The sequence below is a fragment of the Fringilla coelebs genome (assembly GCF_963513975.1).
Source record: "Fringilla coelebs genome assembly, chromosome: 5".
NCBI classification, from domain to species: Eukaryota; Metazoa; Chordata; class Aves; order Passeriformes; family Fringillidae; genus Fringilla; species Fringilla coelebs.
The window spans coordinates 53,755,052-53,775,034 of record NC_140033.1 but is presented as its reverse complement, the minus strand read 5'-3'; the positions used below and the strand labels follow the sequence as shown (position 1 = coordinate 53,775,034).

At 40.3% G+C, this 19,983-nt stretch overlaps 1 protein-coding gene across 1 annotated transcript in view; it reads left to right on the top strand.

The window, feature by feature from the left end:
* The first annotated feature begins 493 nt into the window (after nucleotides 1–493).
* The window catches only part of TXNRD1 (thioredoxin reductase 1), a 35,571-nt gene continuing 16,081 nt past the window's right edge, over nucleotides 494–19,983 (top strand). Inside the window, exons 1-8 of the mRNA XM_084206350.1 lie at nucleotides 494–585; nucleotides 11,152–11,261; nucleotides 13,401–13,526; nucleotides 16,551–16,623; nucleotides 16,740–16,859; nucleotides 17,650–17,792; nucleotides 17,922–18,037; nucleotides 19,391–19,616. Coding sequence (XP_084062476.1) covers nucleotides 507–585; nucleotides 11,152–11,261; nucleotides 13,401–13,526; nucleotides 16,551–16,623; nucleotides 16,740–16,859; nucleotides 17,650–17,792; nucleotides 17,922–18,037; nucleotides 19,391–19,616 — 993 coding nt within the window. The 5' untranslated portion in view covers nucleotides 494–506. The remainder of the gene's footprint in view (nucleotides 586–11,151; nucleotides 11,262–13,400; nucleotides 13,527–16,550; nucleotides 16,624–16,739; nucleotides 16,860–17,649; nucleotides 17,793–17,921; nucleotides 18,038–19,390; nucleotides 19,617–19,983) is intronic.

Sequence of the window (19,983 nt, the reverse complement as noted above, 5' to 3'; positions counted from 1 at the left end):
AAGGATGGGGCCACAGCCTTGGCAGGACTGTAAGGTAATGGTGGCAAACAATGGCCCAAGCCCAGACAGGAGCAGTATGACCAGCCTCACGCAGGTAACCTTCCAGTTACAGCGTCTCTTTTATCTATGCATTTCTCAGCACGAACAATTATGAGGGGAAATCCTCTCCTAGAACACCTCCTGAACGCCCTTGTCTCGCCAGCATCCCACAGCCCGCAGGAAGGAGGGTTCGCTCGGGAGCGCAGGGCCTCGGCCCGCCCGGTCCCCGCTACGGGCCGCGCCAGCCCCTGGCTGTGCTCGCCGGCGTCCGTCTCCATCGCGACGGGGCCGCGCTGGGACGCTGGGGCTGAGGGAGAGGCCGCGACTGCCAGGGGGCGCTGCCGCGGACGGGGCGCAGATCCGGGCCGCTCTCGTCCCGTCCCGTCCTATCACATCCCGTCCTACCTCATCCCGTCCTGTCCCGTCCTGTCCCCTCCTGTCCCGGCCCCTCCTGTCCGGCCCGCGCCATGGGCAGCACCCTGCGGAAAAGACAGGCCGTGCGGCAGGCGCCCGGCGGCGCGCCCCCGGAGCGGCGGCGCCCGGCAGGTAGGCAGCAGGCAGCTGCCGGCGGACAGAGCCCGCCCGGCAGCGCTTCGCACCTGGCGGGCTCCGAGCGCAGTGGGGCGGGCGGGCTGCCGGAGGGACCGGCTCCGGTTTCCCTGTGAAACACCCGGGAAGGCGGAGTTGGGACCCCCTCCCTTGCTGGCGGCCGGGCGCCCCGCGGGGGTACCGCGCTGCAGAACAACTTTGCTGTGCCTTCAGTAGGGTGACCGCGGATCCCCCGCGGTTGCTGGGGAGCTGTTGCCAAACACGGTCTCTGCCGCCCGGCTGTCCCCTGAATGACTTTATTGGGCGGGCTATGCGCATCGTCCCGCTCACGGTAAATCAGAGCTATGCTGGGTGTGGGAGCCCGTCCCCGGGGACTGCCACAATGTGGCCTGAAGGATGTCTGTGCTGAGGAGGGAACGAGATTTGGAGTCAAGAACACCATTTGGAGTTAGATGCGAATTAAATGGCCCTCTGGTCCATGGGCATGATTTCTGCCTACCAGGATTGAGACTTCTTCCCACGACAGAACGGGGAAATTTGTGTTTCAGCCGACTGCTCTGTACCTCGTCAGAGTCAGAGCTTCAGGCTGAGATCCTCCATGGGCATAGCATTAACCGTGCTCTCACCGGGTCTATAAAACCCGATGAAAAAAGCTAAATAATGGGCTCGAAGTAATGAACGCCTGAAAATGAGCCTATGCTTACATCTGGCGCTGAGCAGTTCTGCCTAAATGAGCATATACTACTGTAGGAGTGTTTTCAGCTCTACCACGTCCCTGGGAGTGGGGACTGTTTTTAAACATGTTCTCACACTTGCAATAATTTGAGGACATGGACACAAAACCACCTTAGGAGCTTTAAGGTGTTACATGATATTTTAAGGAGGATGCAGGATGGAAATTGTCAAAACCTTGGCAAACAAAAAGTAAAGATGCCTGTGCAGTAAGAATTTGCATAAGGCACAGCAGAAGCTCGCAAATACAAAGATGACATTTGTAACAGTTAAAACTCTTGAACTAAGCTTATTGTTATGGCTCCATATTGCTTCGATCTTTCAATTATACCAACATAAAATCCTCCAGTCTGAGCATTGGAAGCTCTAGATGTTCCTTGATCCTAAGAGGAAGGAATGGGGAAGAAAAAAAGAAAAAAAAAAAAAAAAAAAGCAAACAAAGAAACCTCTTAAAGCACTGTCTAGAGAGTCCAGCAGTCCTTGTACTTTCAGGGCACAGCTGTGACCTGACAGCAATTCCCTTACCTAATGCTGCCACTACCACATTATGATTTAGAAGTACCTAATTTAGTTTTAAATCAGATACTGGAATCTGTGCAGCTGTGGTAGCATGGAGTCTGGGGCAGAGTGAGCTGCTCCGGAGTTATACCCAGACCAGGTTTCTCTGGCCAACAATCTATCTGCTGGCATAAACCCAGAAATGAAACCTGCATCTCAATGAGCCTTCTCAGCATTGTGAAGCTGACTCATTTAGGCTAAATGACTTAAAAGTACATGTTGTTTCGGCTTTGGTTTATATGCTATGCTGTATCTTTAGTTTTTTAATTTAAGACTTTACTACTCCCTGGCAGCATATTAGACTAATTCTCCAGGAAGGTTGGCTTAAATTGTGAGGCAAGGTTTATATTTCAGCATCAAGGCAGATTTCCTTCTGGGATAGTTCTTTATGAGTAAATTATTATCTGAAACCCAATGTCCGTTTCCTAAAGGAACACATCAAAGTTTTTAGTGTCCAAAGTTTTTTGGTTTTAGGACAAGAGATGAGAAGAATTTTGTGTGCTGTTGAAGGACTTACGCAGAAGACTAAAGCCAAATAATTTACAGAAATTTGAACAGAGATACATAATTTACATGAAACTGGAAACATAATCCAAATATACTAATTGCTCATTGTTTAACTGACTCTGAAACACAAACAATCAAAAATTAATCCCTTTCTGTAGTTGGTCATAGCAAGTAGGAGAGTTGTTTTAATATCTATATACTTCCCTTGGACAAAGTATATTTAAACTTATGTGTGTAGTAGGAGAAAGAAATTGGGTTGTTGATAGCTGTAAGAATTTCTTCTTTGTTCTCTGGATTTTTTCTCACCTTTCCATCTTTTATCCATGTTAATATTAGATTCAGTTATTAATTCACCGTAAGATCTAAAAATGCTTAAAAAAATTACCAGTAGCAAGCCGGCAATGAACACAACTGGCAAAAAAATAGTGCCTAGGACAGGAAAAAGCAAAAATGTTAAGACGAGGTGCTCATATATAGCTTGCATAACAAAGGTCTTAAATACATTCCCTTGTCCTTAGATTGTGGTTTCAAAAAGGTTATTCTCAATCTTCAAATGCCATTCAGGATACTTCAACAATTGTATTTTGCATGTCCAGTATTTATGACATTTTGTGAGTGTAAATGTATGAAAATTAGAAGTAACTGAGAAGACAGTGCTTTTCCTGTTACATTTGTTAAATTATCTCCACACTTAATTTTCTGTAATATAAACAGGCACTTTACTGCAGGAAGGATTAAGGACAAAATTTAAAGCTGTACAATAAGGGACTAAACGTACACATCTTAGAATTAAGATACCCTGGGTTGCAGCTTTTGCTTTATAAAACATGTTTGTTTCTGTGGGACTCTAGCTTGTTATAATGTCAAGTGCTGCTTTTTTTCATCCCAGACTGTCATAGTTGAATATTATGAGAGGCTGTGTTTTAGTTTGGTTTGACTTTGTTTTATGTTGAAGCTGCTTAGTTTCTTTCAGGACTGGGCACTCAGGACACACTCACTGGTGGGCCTCGAAAGTAGACTGGGAATGAAATTTGGGCTGGATTCTACAAAGTCAGTTTAAAAAGTAGTTTTATCATACTTGTTCCTAATTTTTAGTGCTAATATGAGAGCCTCTGAATGCAGCATAACTGTGAGATGGAGTAACAGGGGATCCACTTTGGTGGTCCTAGTTCTGTGCTGTAGTACAAACACCAGTAGTAATTAGGTTATGTTGACATTTACATATGGTGAGTGTCCCAGTAATGAGGCCCCAAATATTTTTACTTTTGCAGTATTTCCTGGATATGTGTTGACCATATAATTTACATGTGAGTAGCTCAGGTGACAATAACAGATGTGTCATAACACTCTTTGGGCAAAAAAGTAGAGTGAACTCAAATCCTGGATGTGGCTTACTAGATGCCCATGTATTTCCTCTACCCTTGTTAATAATTATGCCATCCCCTTGATTTCTGTGAACAGAAATGGTGCTTGGCATTCAACAATGTATGGTATTCATCTCCTTTTTCCAGTCCTTTTTTATGGTTTGTCTATTTGCAAAACATTGGAGATAGAATTCCATTGCTTGTTCCTGTTTGAAAGTTGTTCCTCCATTAAGCCCATCTCAGTTACCCTTTGGTAGGGTGCCTTGTTTCTGTTTTGATTGTGCTTGTAGAAAACAAATCAAATAACAGATAAAATTATGCACTAGGGCTTACTTAGTATACTGAATTGCTAAATTATTCTCCTTTTTCTTTACTACTGCAATCTCCAGAGGATATCTTATCTACAATGGCTCCCTTGTTTTTGATATTTGTTTTTTTACACCTGCCTGTTGTCATGCAGCTGCCTTCCAGTTTATAGCTCAACTCATGTATTTCCTGGGGGTTTTTTTCCATTGCTTGTTAATTTTTTTCTCCATTCATACTTTAAAATAACTTCCTTTTTTTGAATGTGGTGTCACATTTTAGGTCTTCCTTGTATAACCATCCCCAAACTTGCTTGGCTATATCTGATGCCCTGTCTTTTTCCTTATCTTCAGTTTGGTTTTATCTTCTGTTTTTCCTCCAAAAAGTTCACAGGTTCACAGCTGTTGCTTTCCATAGCATATTGCCTTTCCTAGATATACTCTTTGTGCCATTGAATATGTAAAGGGATTCTTTTATGGTAAACTCCATGGAATTGTGTGATCCCCCATAATTTTTGGCTGTTACAACCCTATCTGACCCAGCACTGTCTTTTGCATAAAAGAGTTACAAATGCAAAGAGAGGCAGTAAGTAGGGCATGCAAATACTTGTATTTCCATAGAAAATAGCAGTGATGTAGTCTAGTGCAGCCCAAGCTTTTCTTAAGAAACTGCTAATGAACTGGTTTTACTGAGTGAACAGAGATACCATGTCATTTTATCTTCTGTTCTAGCAAAGTTGCCTGCTTTGCTTGTTGAGTCAGATGCTCAAGGACAAAAGAGCTGTTTGACGTGGTCACCTCTCTTGTGTCCTGGCATTGCATCCTCAGCATGGTGGGAAGGAAACTCCTAACTTCCTTATCTCCTCTGCTGTTTGCACAGCCTGACACAAAGCAAGCACTTCTCGGTAGCTCTGGCTCACAGTTATAAGGTATTTCTTGTTTTCCAGCCTTGTCTTTCTTCACAACCATTCCCAGCCAGACCTTTGTCAGGGCCATGTGCATAGGGTTGGTTTGTCGGATTGCTTTGGTGGCAGGAGACTTCAGAGGGCAGTGAGTGACCTGTTAGGATGCGCTGCTTCCCTCTCCTCACAGCAATTCTGTGTCATTGTTTGCTAGGCTGCTACAAATGGGATTACATGTTTCCACTCAAGTCCTTTTGGTTTTCAAAGACAAAAAACTTTGATTACTCTGGATTAAAAATGTCTGGGTTTTTTCCTCACCTCTTAAAAAAGTCCCACTTGTGGGGGGGGGAAATCACATGTTTCTGAGCCAAGTACTTGGGTACTTTTCGTGGTGTTGTACCTGCCTTAAACTTCAAGCCCTCACTGTAAGATTACCTGCAAAAAGCTTGTTTTCCTTTAACTGTGTTCAATTTTAATAACTGGTTTGTTAGACAAAAAAACGTGATTGTGTGTGAGTTGTTTTCCACCATTTTTTATGTCCTCTATGACTCAAATGCAAGCCTGATTACAAAGAAATGAATGTGTGAATGAATAAATGGCTTTAGTTGTGGTAGAAACAATGAAGGCATGGCCAGTGGCAGTAGGAACTAATGAATGGCAGCAGCACCAGGAGATCCTGTTCCATCCTTGCTGAGTACTGTTTTACTTCTCTGGCCTCGGGTGCCACACTTATTCAAGTGAGGCTGGTGATGCTTCCTCCTTGTGTCAGAGAGTTGTTTATTTACTGACCAGGAATTTAAAAACAGGTAGCATAAGAATATTAATCACAGTTTATGGGAACCACAGGTTTGTGTTGGCCCCACGAATTTCAAGAAGAAAAGTCAGGAAGCTCAGCCCTTTCAGGTCATCCCAAATAAAGGGTGAGCCAGTATGAATGACACTGTGAGCATGATACACTTTACAGGTAGTTATATCAGAACCCAGCTTCCTTTGTTTTGATTTAGATTAGATAAAGCATTAACTAATATGAGTAAATCCCAAAGCAACTGTGAATTTTGAATGAAATAGACAAAAATCTATGCTAAAATTACTGGTATTGTAAGGTGATATTTTCCGTAAAGATGGCATATAATTTGTTATATGAGATATTGTAGCTTTTACCACAGCTCCAGAGGTAGATAAGTTTTGTATTAAGATTTTCATATCCTACTTAGTTTAGTTCACAATGAAATAAAATTTAAGATGAAAGTGGTCCAAGATGCATAATTAATGTAAGATTGGTTGCCTTTTACTGAGAAGGAGAGAATCTGAAAGTTACTTTTGTTAAAGTTGTACAGCTTTTTCTGTTAAAGCCTACAGAGTTTGTATTGCAGATGTTCTGGAAATACTTGAGGTCAGCTTGTGATGCTATGCTAGCATAAAATATCCCTATTTGTGCTAATTAGAGCAACCTGGCTAACTCCTGTATGGCTTACTGTAAACAATGACATAAGGGATGAGGAATGGCTGAAGACTTTCAAGGGTAAGTATCCACTGCCTGATACTGCTGAGAAATTTCTGTGGGTGAGAGCGCTAGTAGGAAAGTCTGTAAGAAAGCCCAGGTCTTGTTGGAGTGGGATTTTAAGTTTCATAATTATTATGGCAGAAACATGTCTTGTAGGACTTCATAACAAACCAAGAAGTATAATGATGTCCCTGTTAAAATCCCTAAAGTAATATACTTTTTCATAAAGCAGTTGGACTTTGTGATAACTGCATGAATACTCAGAAAAGCAAAAGGAAAACAAAAGCCTGGAAGTAGGAATTACTTCTTTTGCTAGGAACTAGAAACTGAGACCAGTTTTAGTCTCCCTGTTTTCAGATTAACGGGATGAGACAGATTATAAATTTGAGTGGATGATTGTTAGAGAAGGGGATGTTTGAGTGTTGAGTGTTTTGCCCTAGATTCTTGGATGGAAAGGTGGTGGATTGCAGCCCTTCAAATACAGTGCTGACCTATCTTGAGTGGAAAACTGGACGATGTTGTTGAGTCAGTCCCTAGATGTTCATTGGAAAATTAACCTGAAAGGGTGAATTTTGTCACTTAATCCCATTTTTGAGCGGGAACTTTTCTGCTGGGTATAGAGAGCTTTGATTCAGGCTCTCCGATTTATGTCACTTGAAAGTTTGTCTTTCCTTTGATCTGGCATTCATTCCTCTGTCAGGAATTCATTCCTTTCTTCTTTGGTTGGTCTTGGTTTTGTAATTTCTGTCCTGATATGCAGAGGTTAGATTAACAGTTATCAGTAGATTTTTACTGTCCTTTGAGAATACTGTGCTCTGGGTCTTTCTACTATTTTCTGCCTTTTTCATATGTTAACTGCATTTGTTTGGCTGAGAATGATGGGGTTTTTCTTCTCTTCTGGCTTATAGCACTCAACACTTAGGTTGGAAAGTTCCCTGAAGAAAGTTTGTATCCAAATGTTTTCCCACTTATGGAATTTATTTTAAATGCTTTTTGTACTCAAATAGTTGTGGTAAAAACAAAGAATTTATATTTTCATGAAGGAAATGGGTGTTTTGGAGTAGTACTTATGTACCACTGTCAGGACTCTGCTAACAGAAATCTGACCAAGTAGAGCCCTTGCTTCAACAAGTTGTAAAGTTCAGTTATTCCACATTATGCCTTCATGTTGATCCAAGTCAAGCAGTCCCTTATTTAAATGGAAGGCTTTTTAAGCTCTTAGATGTGAAAAGGGCATGAACAAAAATAGAATTAAAATTAAAGGGCTTTGCAGCAACATACTGGATAAATATAAGCAATAACATAGTTCAGAGAATTTCTCATTTCTTAGGAAAATGCACTTTACTCTTTTGCTTGTCAAGTGTTAAAACTTGGTGGGTTTTGGATTTGAGAGCCCAGCCGACAGCTCAGCCCCACTCACTCCTCCCTGCTCGGATGGGGAGAAAATTGGAAGAGTGAAGGTGAGAAAACTCATAACTGGGACAAAGACAATTTAGTAGGTAAAGCAAATGACACCATGCCACCAAGGCTGCAGGCTTCCATTTCCTCTCAGTTTTGTCAGTTCAGCTGGCTGCAAGGCAGCCTCTCAGCGTGCATTTGTGATATGATCCAGGCTGGAGATGTGTCTTTTAAGGGCTGGGGGATTTTCCCTGGTAATCTGAATGATGTAATGGCTCTGTTGCCATCGCTACCAAATGTTTGAGTTTGCTCAATGAGGGAAGTAGTGACCTGTGAGGATAGTGCAGAAATGAGCATATCTAGAAGAAGGAAAACATGAAAATTTCTCAAACTACAAAGATCACTTGAACATAAGATAAATATTCATTGTCATATGAAATAGCCTGTACCTCCCAAATGCCTAAAGATAGGGCTGTAAAGCAATTTATGTGCTTGCTCAGAAACATTTCAAATTTAGAGGTGTCTTCTGAACTCCTGGAGTAGAGGCAACTATTTTTTTTAATTATAGTTTGTTAAAATGTGAAGTTTGTTCTTTTTGGGAATGTTCTTTTCTGTGATACAGAAACTGTAGGTAAATCAGTGCAGACTTTTGCCTTGAAGTACCACTTCTAGACCTCCAAAGTCAGTAGTTGAAAGGCAAGTGCTTTCCATGGGTGCCTGTGTCCTGCCTCTGCAATGGTGGGATCCCTGGATCACTTTTGCAGAGTAAGGCAATTCTTATCCTGGAGCAGTTCTGCTTACAAAGCTCGTCCAGGCTGTTGGGTTGGGCTGGTGCTGTTCCCACTTGATCAAAGCCTTCTGAAACCAATCATGCCTTTTTTTCATTCTAGCCAGAAGTTACACAACAAACAGTCAAAGTTCAGAGGCCTCAGTGATAGGGAGGACTTTGGTTTGTGAGGAAGCTTCCTCCCAGTAAGAAAGGATATGGGTTGAAAACACCACAGTTGTTTCACTACATTTTTTTATTTCCTCAGGTAGGGTTTTTTCTGGTTTAACAAGTTCTGAGCAAACCTGGCAGTTTTGCCACTTTTACCAGCAAGAGGTGTAGCTGCCTCCTCTGACTCTCTACTGGTCTGGTAATGCCTTTGTCCTGGCACCAGCTGTGGTGATCACAGCATTGTTCCATGAGCTGGCTGAGCTTGTTAGACTGGTGGGACACTGTCCACAACTTTTCTTCTCCTGGGTTAGTTTTCTCCTAGGTTAATGAGTTGATTTATCTCATCTCATGCACAGGTCTGCAGTCTGCCAGAACTGGTGCCAAGTGTGCAGACATAAAGAAAGAAAAAAACAGTATGGTGAAAGAGAATGGACTTGTCCCCATTTTTTAATATTGGTTGATTACACTGATTCACCCCATATCAAGGAGCACTTGGCAGGTGGGAAGGTGCCGCCTCACCAGCCACCACCTCCTAGACTGGGATTAACAAAACCAAAAGTTGTTGGTTATGCAGGGCAAGAGCCTCACTGGGCTTCCCTACTACAGACTTGCTGAATAATGCTGATACGTACCAGAGAGTCATCCTCACCACCACATCTCGGAGGGTTGTCCAGAGCAGATCCATGGTTCAGGTTCTCTTTAGCAGTCTCACTCTGAAAAAATGTGTCTGCTGACTCGTTTTTGGAAAGTATCAATTATTCATTGGGACTTTGGGTTATCACAACTGCTGTTAACGGATGGAATTTTATGGAGAGCAAGCTGGTGACACACAGAGCGCTTTCTGCTTTGTCATGCTGCCTGTGGCAGGTTGCCCAAACCAACAAGGGAGAGGCCCCCAGAAGCAGAGCCAGCTAACATACAAACTCTTTCAAGTCTTTGCCAGGGGCTATGGTTGCCTTTGGGTTTTGAGGCTATTGCTAAAACTTGGTACCTCTGGCACAGATCTACCTGAAAATAATTAGAGATATTTATACAAGTGCCTGTGTTGGCTAATGTCTAGATTTTATCTCACTGAAGCTACAGTTTTAGGTGAGATTGTTTAAACTTGCAGGAATAGAATATTCCTCCTGTTGCTTCAGATACACACAGGAATGTAGCTTTAATATAATATAGTGAAGGAAAAATTTATCCTTTGTGACGGCTGTTCAAAACCTGTGTTCTTGCTTTTCTTTTTTTAGATGTGTGTATTCCCCAACTAGAACAGGAAAAGTAGTATCCATCACTAATATTACTGTTAAGAGTTCTGATCTTTAAACCCCTTTACCAACATCACCAAAATACCCTTCTGAATATCTTTGTGAGACAAAGGAATTTTAGCAACAAGTTTCAGAGAAGAAGTCAGAAATGACAAGGTTACAGACCACTTTTCAATGACTGCCTTTTTTCATTTTTGTGTATGTGAATGCTTTTCAGGTTTGTGGGCTCAATGCCCAAGGAATGTATACATAGCATTCAGTATGGCTGTTTCTCTAAGTATGGGCACATGTCAGGGTTTGCTAATTAATGCTGGCTGTACAGTGCAAAGTATGTATGTGATTAAGTACAAACAACTGCGTACTAACCCATTTATTGGAAATTAGGCATGATGTAATTCAGGGTTATGTGGAGGAAGGCAAAGCTGATAATTCATTCCAATCAACTGTTAGATTTTCTACTTTTTTCTTTTTCAATGCCACATCAAATAAAGTAACATGTTTTTTTTCTTTTCACTAATATGCTTAAACTTTTATATTGGGTATACATACATATATATATATGTGTGTGTGTGTATATATATATATATATATATATAAGCTCAGTTATGGCCAGTGGGAACACTGATCTCTCCCAGCCTTTTTATCAATACATTGAACTGAAAAAACTTTCCAGGCAATTAATTGCAAGGGAAAACTAAAAAAAAAATAATTAAGTTTAAAAAGTATGAGACTTTATGTATCACTTTCTGGGCAAGAAAGATAAAAATCATCATGTTCTTTTAAGACTGAAGCTTCAGGCTTAGCCACAGGAAATACGATTTCCTTGCTGTGATCCAATCACATTGTGAGATTGGCCAAAAGTACTGAAATCTCAGCCAACTCTTGTATGGGATTTTATTCAGCAGGAAAATATTGCAAGTCATCCTAACGTTGCAAATGAGTCATGAGTCACCTTAGGAAACTCTCCCCTGGGACAGACATGCCACAGATGAGGAAGCGATGAAGCTGCCAGGCCACTCCCCCAGATAATTTCTCTCGAGGAGCACAGCCCTCATAAAGGACATCTCTCCAGACACTACGTTATTTTATCCTTGATTTCACAGGGGGAGCCCTGAAGCTGCGAGAAGGGCAGCGTGAAGCAGCAGCAGAAACTTCCCAGCCAGTTGTTTCTGCACGGGAGAAGCAAACAGGAGATCATGAGAGAACTTTAAAGGTAGGGGGAGGTACATTTCAAAGTCTGTAATTTAGTTTTGACATTGAAAAATAATCAGACTTTAGAATTTATTGCAAATTTTTACTTCATGGGTGAAGAGTAGAGGTGATCTGTTCTCAAGATGGGATCAAGGTCATGAAGAAGTTCCCCTGGTAAATGGAATGTGGAGCTTGTCAACAGCCTGGCTGCTTCAGAGTGGGGTTCAGGAGGAAGAGAGGAAGTTTGTAATCTACTTTGTCTATTCTAAGCTTTTAATATGTTTTCATAAAGAGCTATTATGAAGAATTAATGAGAAATGAACCAAATAGTAGGAAATAAAAACTGAAGTTTCATAATCCATGTGAAAACAAAGCATTTTTAAAAGTAAAGGAAAAAAGTAGTGATCTAAGCAAATGAGTAGTTGGTGTGGTTTCCTTCTGTTCATCATCAAGATACCATTCTTGGTAGCTGGGTCTGATGACTCTGGGGAAGTTAGTCTCCTCTTATGCTTCACACCGTCCTGTTTCCACTAAACGAGCAAGGCATCCTTTCTCTGATTTTATATCTCTAAATACAAATGAAGTAAAGCTGCATAACTCAGTACAATACATGCCCCTCTACTCTTATTGTGGTTTGATCCTGGCTAATGGCAGTGTTAGAAAAATAGAAAAAAGGGACCCAAGCAGAAAGTAGGTTCAGTGGCAGGGGTGTGTGTTGGGGTGGTGGAGCAGAAGGAGAAGAGGAAGGAGAATGAGGTATTTTTGGATGTCTTCACAGCAGCCTCAGGTGTTTTCTAGGTTTTGTTTCTACTGTTAACATGCTGCCTGGGGTTATAAAATATTACTACAATCTAACTTTGTGCAGGCAGATGCGCAGCCTGAATTTCTCCTGGCATTGCTGTGTAATTCATCTAAGCAAGAGGGGATTTTTGTCAATGGGATGGCTGCACTGGCAGCAGTCAGTAGAGTAGCCAAAGTTACAGAGAGGGACTAATCAAAACTCGGAGGAAGGTGATGGAGAGGGAATAACCTCAGAGGAAGGGAACAGTAGAATGGGTTGAGTACAAAGGGCTGTTTAATGCAAAACAAAATTAGGATGAAAAGACAAGGGAAACTTCTGTGGGCTCTTCTCTTTCCCTTGATTTGCCACAACTATTCCAGTAGTACCGAATCAAGTCCTACCAAGCTAGGCAGACAGAAACACATATTTGTAAAGTGGCAAAGTAGGCGTTTCTTAGTTGATGGGCTAGGTCTTAAAAGTTTTTTCATTGCTTTAGTTGATGCTCACTGATTTATGTCAGCTAAGGAATCTGATTTTTACTCACTCCAGATCTTGTCCTGCAATTTGAGAGGCATTGCAAATTTTGCCAGAACTCCAAAGGCTTGAAGGTCTGAAGTCCTAATAAATTGGAGTTTCACAAATGAAGTATGAAGGCTCATTTTAGAAAGCATATATGAAGACAGTGCCATGTTCTTTGTGGCATAAGCTGCCAAAATGCATTTTAGGACTAATGGGTAGTTTTTCTGTGGTAGTAGCTGTCACTAAAAAAATTAAATCTTTTGTGAAACCATAGTGGCCACACTTGATCCATTTAATGCCAAAGTTGTGCTAAACCAAAGAGATGATAAACACTGGCATATTACAAAAATGCAGATTTCAGACATGGTTTTCTTCATTCAGTTCTGTTCATTCTGTTAGTAAAGCTGGTAATTCTTGGGGATTAGTACAGCATTGCATAGGATTGTTGTATTTTCCTACAAACATATGCAGGAGGAGGGGAAATACACTAATTGGGAAAGTCCAGGACAGATGAAAAGAATAAAATAAATTAATGGAAAGCTTGTGTCAGCAGTTCTGTATCTCATCCTGGAGTACAGGGTGAAGAGTCTCTAGGGTTGCATTGTTGTGGGAAACTAAGGTCTGCAAGGAAGCCCAGTGCTCCAATGAACAAGAAAATTTATAGTTCAGTATCTGACAGGTATAGAGCTATTCATAGATGGATTAGAAAGATGAATTTAAAAGCTAATTAAAAACAGAGCTCAGAAAATTCAGATGCAATTATGTTCTCTTATCACAATATTTGCAACTGAAAATACTAATTTATGAACACTGTAGGTAATGTTTCACTATTCCCTAATACTTTTTGTTTTCTCTGTTCAGGCACATAAGGAAGAAGAAACTCCTCAGAAGACAATGGAAGTGAATGGGCTTACGCCGGTGCCAGATTCCTATGACTATGATCTCATTGTCATTGGTGGAGGCTCAGGAGGTCTGGCAGCTGCCAAGGTATGAGGGGGAAAGTACACACTTATACTTTCCTTGTAAGTAAGTGGGTGGCATCCCCAGTGTCTTGGATTTGGTGTCTTTAACACTGTAGGGGCATAACACTTTTGTCTGATTGGTGAAATGCCTTTCACTATTTCACTTTTCCACCATTTTGGTTAGCACCAATTCAATATTCTTTTCTTAATGTTCTGAAGAAGGAAGACATGGTATACTCCTTAATATTCCCTAATACTCCTTACTAGAATGAAACTTGGTCCCCATTTGTGGGAGATGATGCTGCTGGAAAACAGCAGGTAGGAATCTTAATAATGTTTATTAGTAGTTGAAGCTATGGTCTCACCCTTCTTTTCTAGGGTCTGGTGTTTCCTGCCTGTAGCCAGATGAATTATGGGGTTTTGTTAGGATATTCTATTAGAAGCATCTCTAGAATTAAATAAAAGGATTCACAGTGGTACAAAATATACCAGCTGTTAGAGTTGTCATAATCCCAAATATTTTAAACTTGAAGAAATTTAGTGTAAGTTAGTAGCTCTCCTTTACACCAGTAGTCAGGTGTACTCAACTGAAACACGTTGTGTTTCTTCGGTGTGGTAGGATTAGGTATTTAGAAGTGAATTGAGCATTCCTGTGAATAAAACTATTTTGTTGTTCAAGACTTGGAGCTGGATTATTCCTCCATTTGGGAGCATTTCTTTTGTTCTTGAGAAGTGGAGGAGGTCATTGCACAGTGAAAGAAAATAAGGAGAAAATATTTTAGAATAGTGTTGGATTCACAGTTAACCCTGGTCCCTTAGAAATACTTCTGTTATAATGGAAATGTGCAGGGCTGAGTGATGGATTGTAGATCCATCTATTTTGGTAGTTTACTGCTTTCCTATCAATAGGGGCACTGTTGTCATGGTGTAGGATTGGGGACTGAAGGGAATATCTATGAAAGATCTACCACAAAGAGAAGCAAGTCCTGGTTTTCAGAGGATGGAGATGTTCTGGGTCAGGAGAGTGTAACAAGAGTAAAACAGAGTTTGCAGTAATGCAAAAGGAGTTTGCAGTAATAAGAAGCCAGCAGTTGAAATTTCTGTAAGAAGACTAAGTGACACAGTGATGTTTATTGCATCATTTTTCAGTTGTAGAATAGAAAAAGTGTGCAGTAGGAAAATAAACTGCCTAATTCCTTCAACTCAGTATGTGAAGTATATTGATTCTCAGTGTTCTCACCTGATTGTTAAGTAGAACAGAAGAGGGTAGATCAATAAAGTCAACATCCCTATCAGTAGTAATGTGTGTATTTCTAATCAGTTTAATATAGTTGAAATGAAACTGTTTTACACACATAAACTTCTGACTTTTACTTAGATTGTTCAATTTTTGAAAAATAAATCACTGACAGTGCTTTAAAAAAACCAAACCAAAACCAGAAAAAACCCCAGCTACACAGCTCTCATACAAAGTTCCAGATATCTGCACTCAGGTTTGCAGGTTTACCTAGACTGGTTAAATGTGTGCTTTTCGCTCTGAAACCTGCACCTTTGTGTGCACGTCTTCCTCTCTACATTGTGCCCAGAGCTTGCTCCTTTGGAGGCCATTCTCCACAGGGTGTGCAAACACTGTCAGGCTGACTGGGTACAACTCAGCTGCAGACTCAGAATGGTGCCAGGCCCCTGCTCTCAGTTCACACAGAACAGCTCTCTGAGCAGCCTTGCTGTGTTCCTGCAACACTGCACTGAGACCTGAAAGGTTTGAGAGCCTACAGGGCAGGTTTGTGGCGGTGGGCCACATTCAGCCCACTCAGATGTGGTTATATCTGCATCAGATCTCTGCCAAGGTGGTGATGCAATGCTGTGCTGTGTTATGTGAGCATGTAGCTGAGGGAAGCTTGGGAATCCTTGCATTCTGCTTAGCTAACTCTGGTTAAGATTCTTTGGAGCAGTGCTTAAGAGTCGTCATCATAAAGGATCTTTAATGATGTGTCTCAGTCCCTAAGTCCCTTTCTGAGGAACTTTCTCAGAGGTGCTGCTAATGGATAGGAATTAGCTTCTTGGCCGGACTAGATCTTTACTGGAAGTGGCAATCCAGTACAGCAAGATTTTCCGAAGGTGTCTATAGCCTGTATTATTTGAAGTGTGATTTGCATTTAAAATTTAAGTAAGATGCATTTAAAATTGAAATTTTGATTGTCAAGTATTTGGATTAACAAGTATTACTGGTAACAGAATGCTGAAGGCTGTCCAGCTCCTCCCAAACCAAACCCAAGGCCTTAGAGTAATACCCTGTTCATATAGTTATTACTGCTCACATGTCTAAGAATTCATCATATCATGCCAGCATAGTTGCGGCTACTCCAAGTAGCAAAATTATTTTGCTTCATCTCTCGGAAGGAATCTATCATTGTTGTTTCTCAGCTACCTAGTACTTACCTAAGTGCTTTTCCATAGCAGCAGTTACTGCTGTCAGTTTTTGCCTTTTTCTTAAAAAACACAAAGGAAGCAATGAAATTAATATATGGTTCTTAGTATCATTTACAGGGATTAATTGTATACTTGCTAATGAAACTTCTTAGGAGGAATACAGGATCATAGAGTCATTAAGGTTGTCATGCTTGGCCATGTGACTGGTTGTGTCATTTTCTGATGTGTTTTCAAAGAAATGCTGGAGAAACCATCTTTGAAGTGAAAATTGGATTAATTAGGAATTTGTTCAGTATGTTAAAGGTAAATGGGTATGTTGGGAAATAGTCTGAACAAAGTGACAGGATGGAGGAATGAAGAGGAGGTTGAGTCTCCTGTGTATCAGCTGATGCCATGCTGTTTTGTAGTAGGATGAATACCTTTTTTTGCCTTTCAGCTTCATTTTCCTACTGAATGCACTGGTGAATTCAGAAGATTAATGACTGTCTGCTCCCTTGCAAATCATTCACTGTTACTTAATTAAAAGTCACAAAGCTTTTCAGCAATGCATGATGTTATTGTCTGCTCCAAATTTAACCTCTAATATTTAGATATGTGTCTTATTTAATTTGTTTTGCAGGAGGCTGCCAAATACGGAAAGAAAGTGATGGTGCTGGACTTTGTCACGCCTACACCTCAGGGAAGCTCCTGGGGTAAATTTCTCTTAATTGCAATCCTGTTATAAAGGAGCTTTGCTCAGAGACTCTTATTTTCATGTTTGAAATCTGCTACACTGATGTGAAAACCACATTCTGTTCCTTTCTCTCAGGTCTTGGAGGAACATGTGTAAATGTGGGCTGTATACCTAAAAAATTGATGCATCAGGCAGCTTTACTGGGACAAGCCTTGCAAGATTCACGCAAATTTGGGTGGCAGTTTACAGAAGAAGGTAAAGAAGGACACTTTTTCCAGTTTTGTAATTTGCACTAAAAATCCTGAGGTGCTTCATAATCAGGTACTTGTTGCACTGCAGCATGTGCTGGCTTTGACAATGTGAGGCAACTTTGGAAAGCTTACACATAAATTGAAGTGCTTTTCAATTCTAAAGCCATAGGGCTAATTGCCTTCATGTTTTATCTGTTTGTTAATAGCTCCTGATCATGTTAGCAATTGATGAGACTGTTGTGTGAACAAAAGCAATAAGGTACTGCTCCATTTCTGAATTTACCACAACATCTAAGGGAATACACCATAATGTTGACTGACAGAAACTTCTTATAGTTACAAGCAAGGATTTCCTTTCCCTAAGTGTCTATCACTACTGTGTAAGAAGATGGATTTTACTTTTTATTATCTCTGATGTGCATGGTTATGGGATTATGATTTATTTAGGCTGCAATCCTGTATTTGGAAGCATGCAGAGGCACCTCTCAGACATGCATTGTCTTCATTTGTTGAATAATGTCACCTACTCACAGCTGTCAATATATATCTGTCAATAATTCAGTAAGTTTTAATTTTCAATGTTTTAAGTCATACCTATTGCACTGTGACCTCTCATGTTATCTGTGCTGATGTAATTCTTTGAATTTCAGTAGCTTTACCCTGAAATAAAACAGGAGTAAGACAAACCCAGTACGACTGGGTCATGAAAATAATCTCTTTGAGAATAGCAATTTTGCTGTGGAAAAAGAAAAACTCAGACTGAAAGGTGAACCTTCCTCTTTTGTTGCTGACAGTCAAGCACAACTGGATGACCATGACAGAATCTGTTCAGAATTACATTGGTTCACTGAACTGGGGCTATCGGGTTGCACTGAGAGACAAGAAGGTCACATATGAGAATGCATATGGAGAATTTGTCGGGCCACACACAATTAAGGTACTTCATAGCCATTTTTTGCTGTGTCTTCCTGTAGTTCTGTTTGAACAGAGATGCTTTTCAAACAGAATAATTTTTCCTGTGATGAGTCTGTAAAACGCTGACTTTGCACTAATACTTTATATGCAGGCAACAAACAAAAAGGGAGTTGAGAAGCTGTACACAGCTGAGAGATTTATCATTGCCACTGGTGAACGACCACGCTACCTGAGTATACCTGGAGACAAGGAATTTTGCATTAGCAGGTAAAAACAGGGAGGAATACAAAGTCATTCCTTGTGTGTAAATGCTTCCCCATCCTGAGGAGCAAAGTCTGCTTGAAAGAAAACTCTGTAGTTAGATGTTAAAGAAAGTGGGAATAGCATAGCTGCTGATGTTATGAAGTTGGTAGGAATCTGTCTTTGTGCGTTGGGGTAGTCTTGAAACTCAGCACAACTTTTTTCCCAGCTACTCAGTGAAGGTAATTCAATTTTGGAAAAAACTGGTTTTGAGTGTCTGGTTAATTGCTAATGCCAAGCAAAAATGTTATATGAAGATAAAATGCGTTTTCATATCAGAGTAACTTTTAAGTTACTTTCTGTAGAAACAGAGGTTGGAATTACAGGCTGGCAAACCTATAGCAATGAAATAAATAATTGGCACAATTCCTCTGAAACCAAAACACCAAGTGGTGTGCTTCCCTTTTAATAAGTGGTAATGAAATTAAAGATGACAAATAATACAGCCTGTAAAGTGGTGCTTTAAAGTAGCTTCAAGATGGAGGAGTCAGAAATCCCAGAGTTAGACTATCTCATTGAGGCTATCTGTGTAATCTTTCCTTGGGGTATAGGAGCTATGCTACGGCCTTTAATTGCACAATCATGTTTTATTGCATCACCCTGAGAAAAGGGACACTTATTTTAGAGTGAAATATTCACAGAATTGTATTGTCAGACTCTAAGTGTGTAAATGTGGTGCCTCCATGAGTCCTGGCTCTGTGGAGAAGCCCTAGTTTTATAGCCTAGGTCCAAAGTGGGGTAGAACTGATGTAGCTTGATGAAGCAGTTGAAAGAAATGAAAAGCAGGCAAAGGAGCATGTTTTCCATAATTTCATACTTCTATCTTTGCCTCTTACTGTGGTTTGTTGTGTGTGTATATCTGGCACTGCGTATAATGGTTTAGCAAAAGGATAAGTCTTCAAAGTGATGATGATATTTTATTTTAAACTTGAACCCCTTCCACTTTTAGTTCTCAGGAGCTAAAATTTGCAGCAAAATATTTAAAGCAAGATTCAGAGGGGACATAAACACCTAACTTTTTCAACAATTTGTCCTAAATTTCTGTTTAAAAAAAACTCTCCACATTTTTGTGGTGATTCAGAATCTTCATACTCCTTTTTTTTGGATGTGTACTCCTAAATATAATTTTTTATCTGTCATACACTGATTTTGTATTCCAGAGGAACTTTCAAAAAATGAAGCAGGGTGTTTTCTGTGAACAGGATAAGGAATCAAGTTCTATTCTTACAGAAAAAAAAAATAAACATAAAACACAATACATTCAATACTGCCTCTAATTTCCTTTTTCCCTTTTTTTTTTTTTTTTTTTTTTTTTCCCAGTGATGACCTTTTCTCTCTGCCTTACTGTCCAGGGAAAACCCTGGTGGTTGGAGCTTCCTATGTTGCCTTGGAATGTGCAGGATTTCTTGCAGGCCTTGGATTAGATGTCACTGTAATGGTGAGATCCATTCTCTTAAGAGGATTTGACCAGGACATGGCAAACAGAATTGGTGAATATATGAAAGAACATGGAATCAGCTTCATTAGGGAGTTTGTGCCAATCAAGGTAGGCTCAAAGTGACTACAATTGATTGGGATGTACCTATCATAATATTTTAAGATGTAAATTACTTTAATTAATACAGAAGTTGACCTTTCATTACAGTATCTGCTGTGACATAGAATGGGTTAATTTTTGTTTTAAACCAACTCCATGAAACTTAATTAATTGAAAGGTATCATTTAATCTTAATACGAAAATTTTCTGAGATTATGAAGTTCATTGTTTTTATCAGAATTAGTTGGGTTAGTATATGTTACACAGAAAATGTTACACCTGCTTGTCCTGGTTCTTCTTGCAGGCCCAAAATTAAGCAGATGCATAATTTCCTCTAAGATCAGGGCCCAGTGCATCAAAAGCAATTCAATTTTTC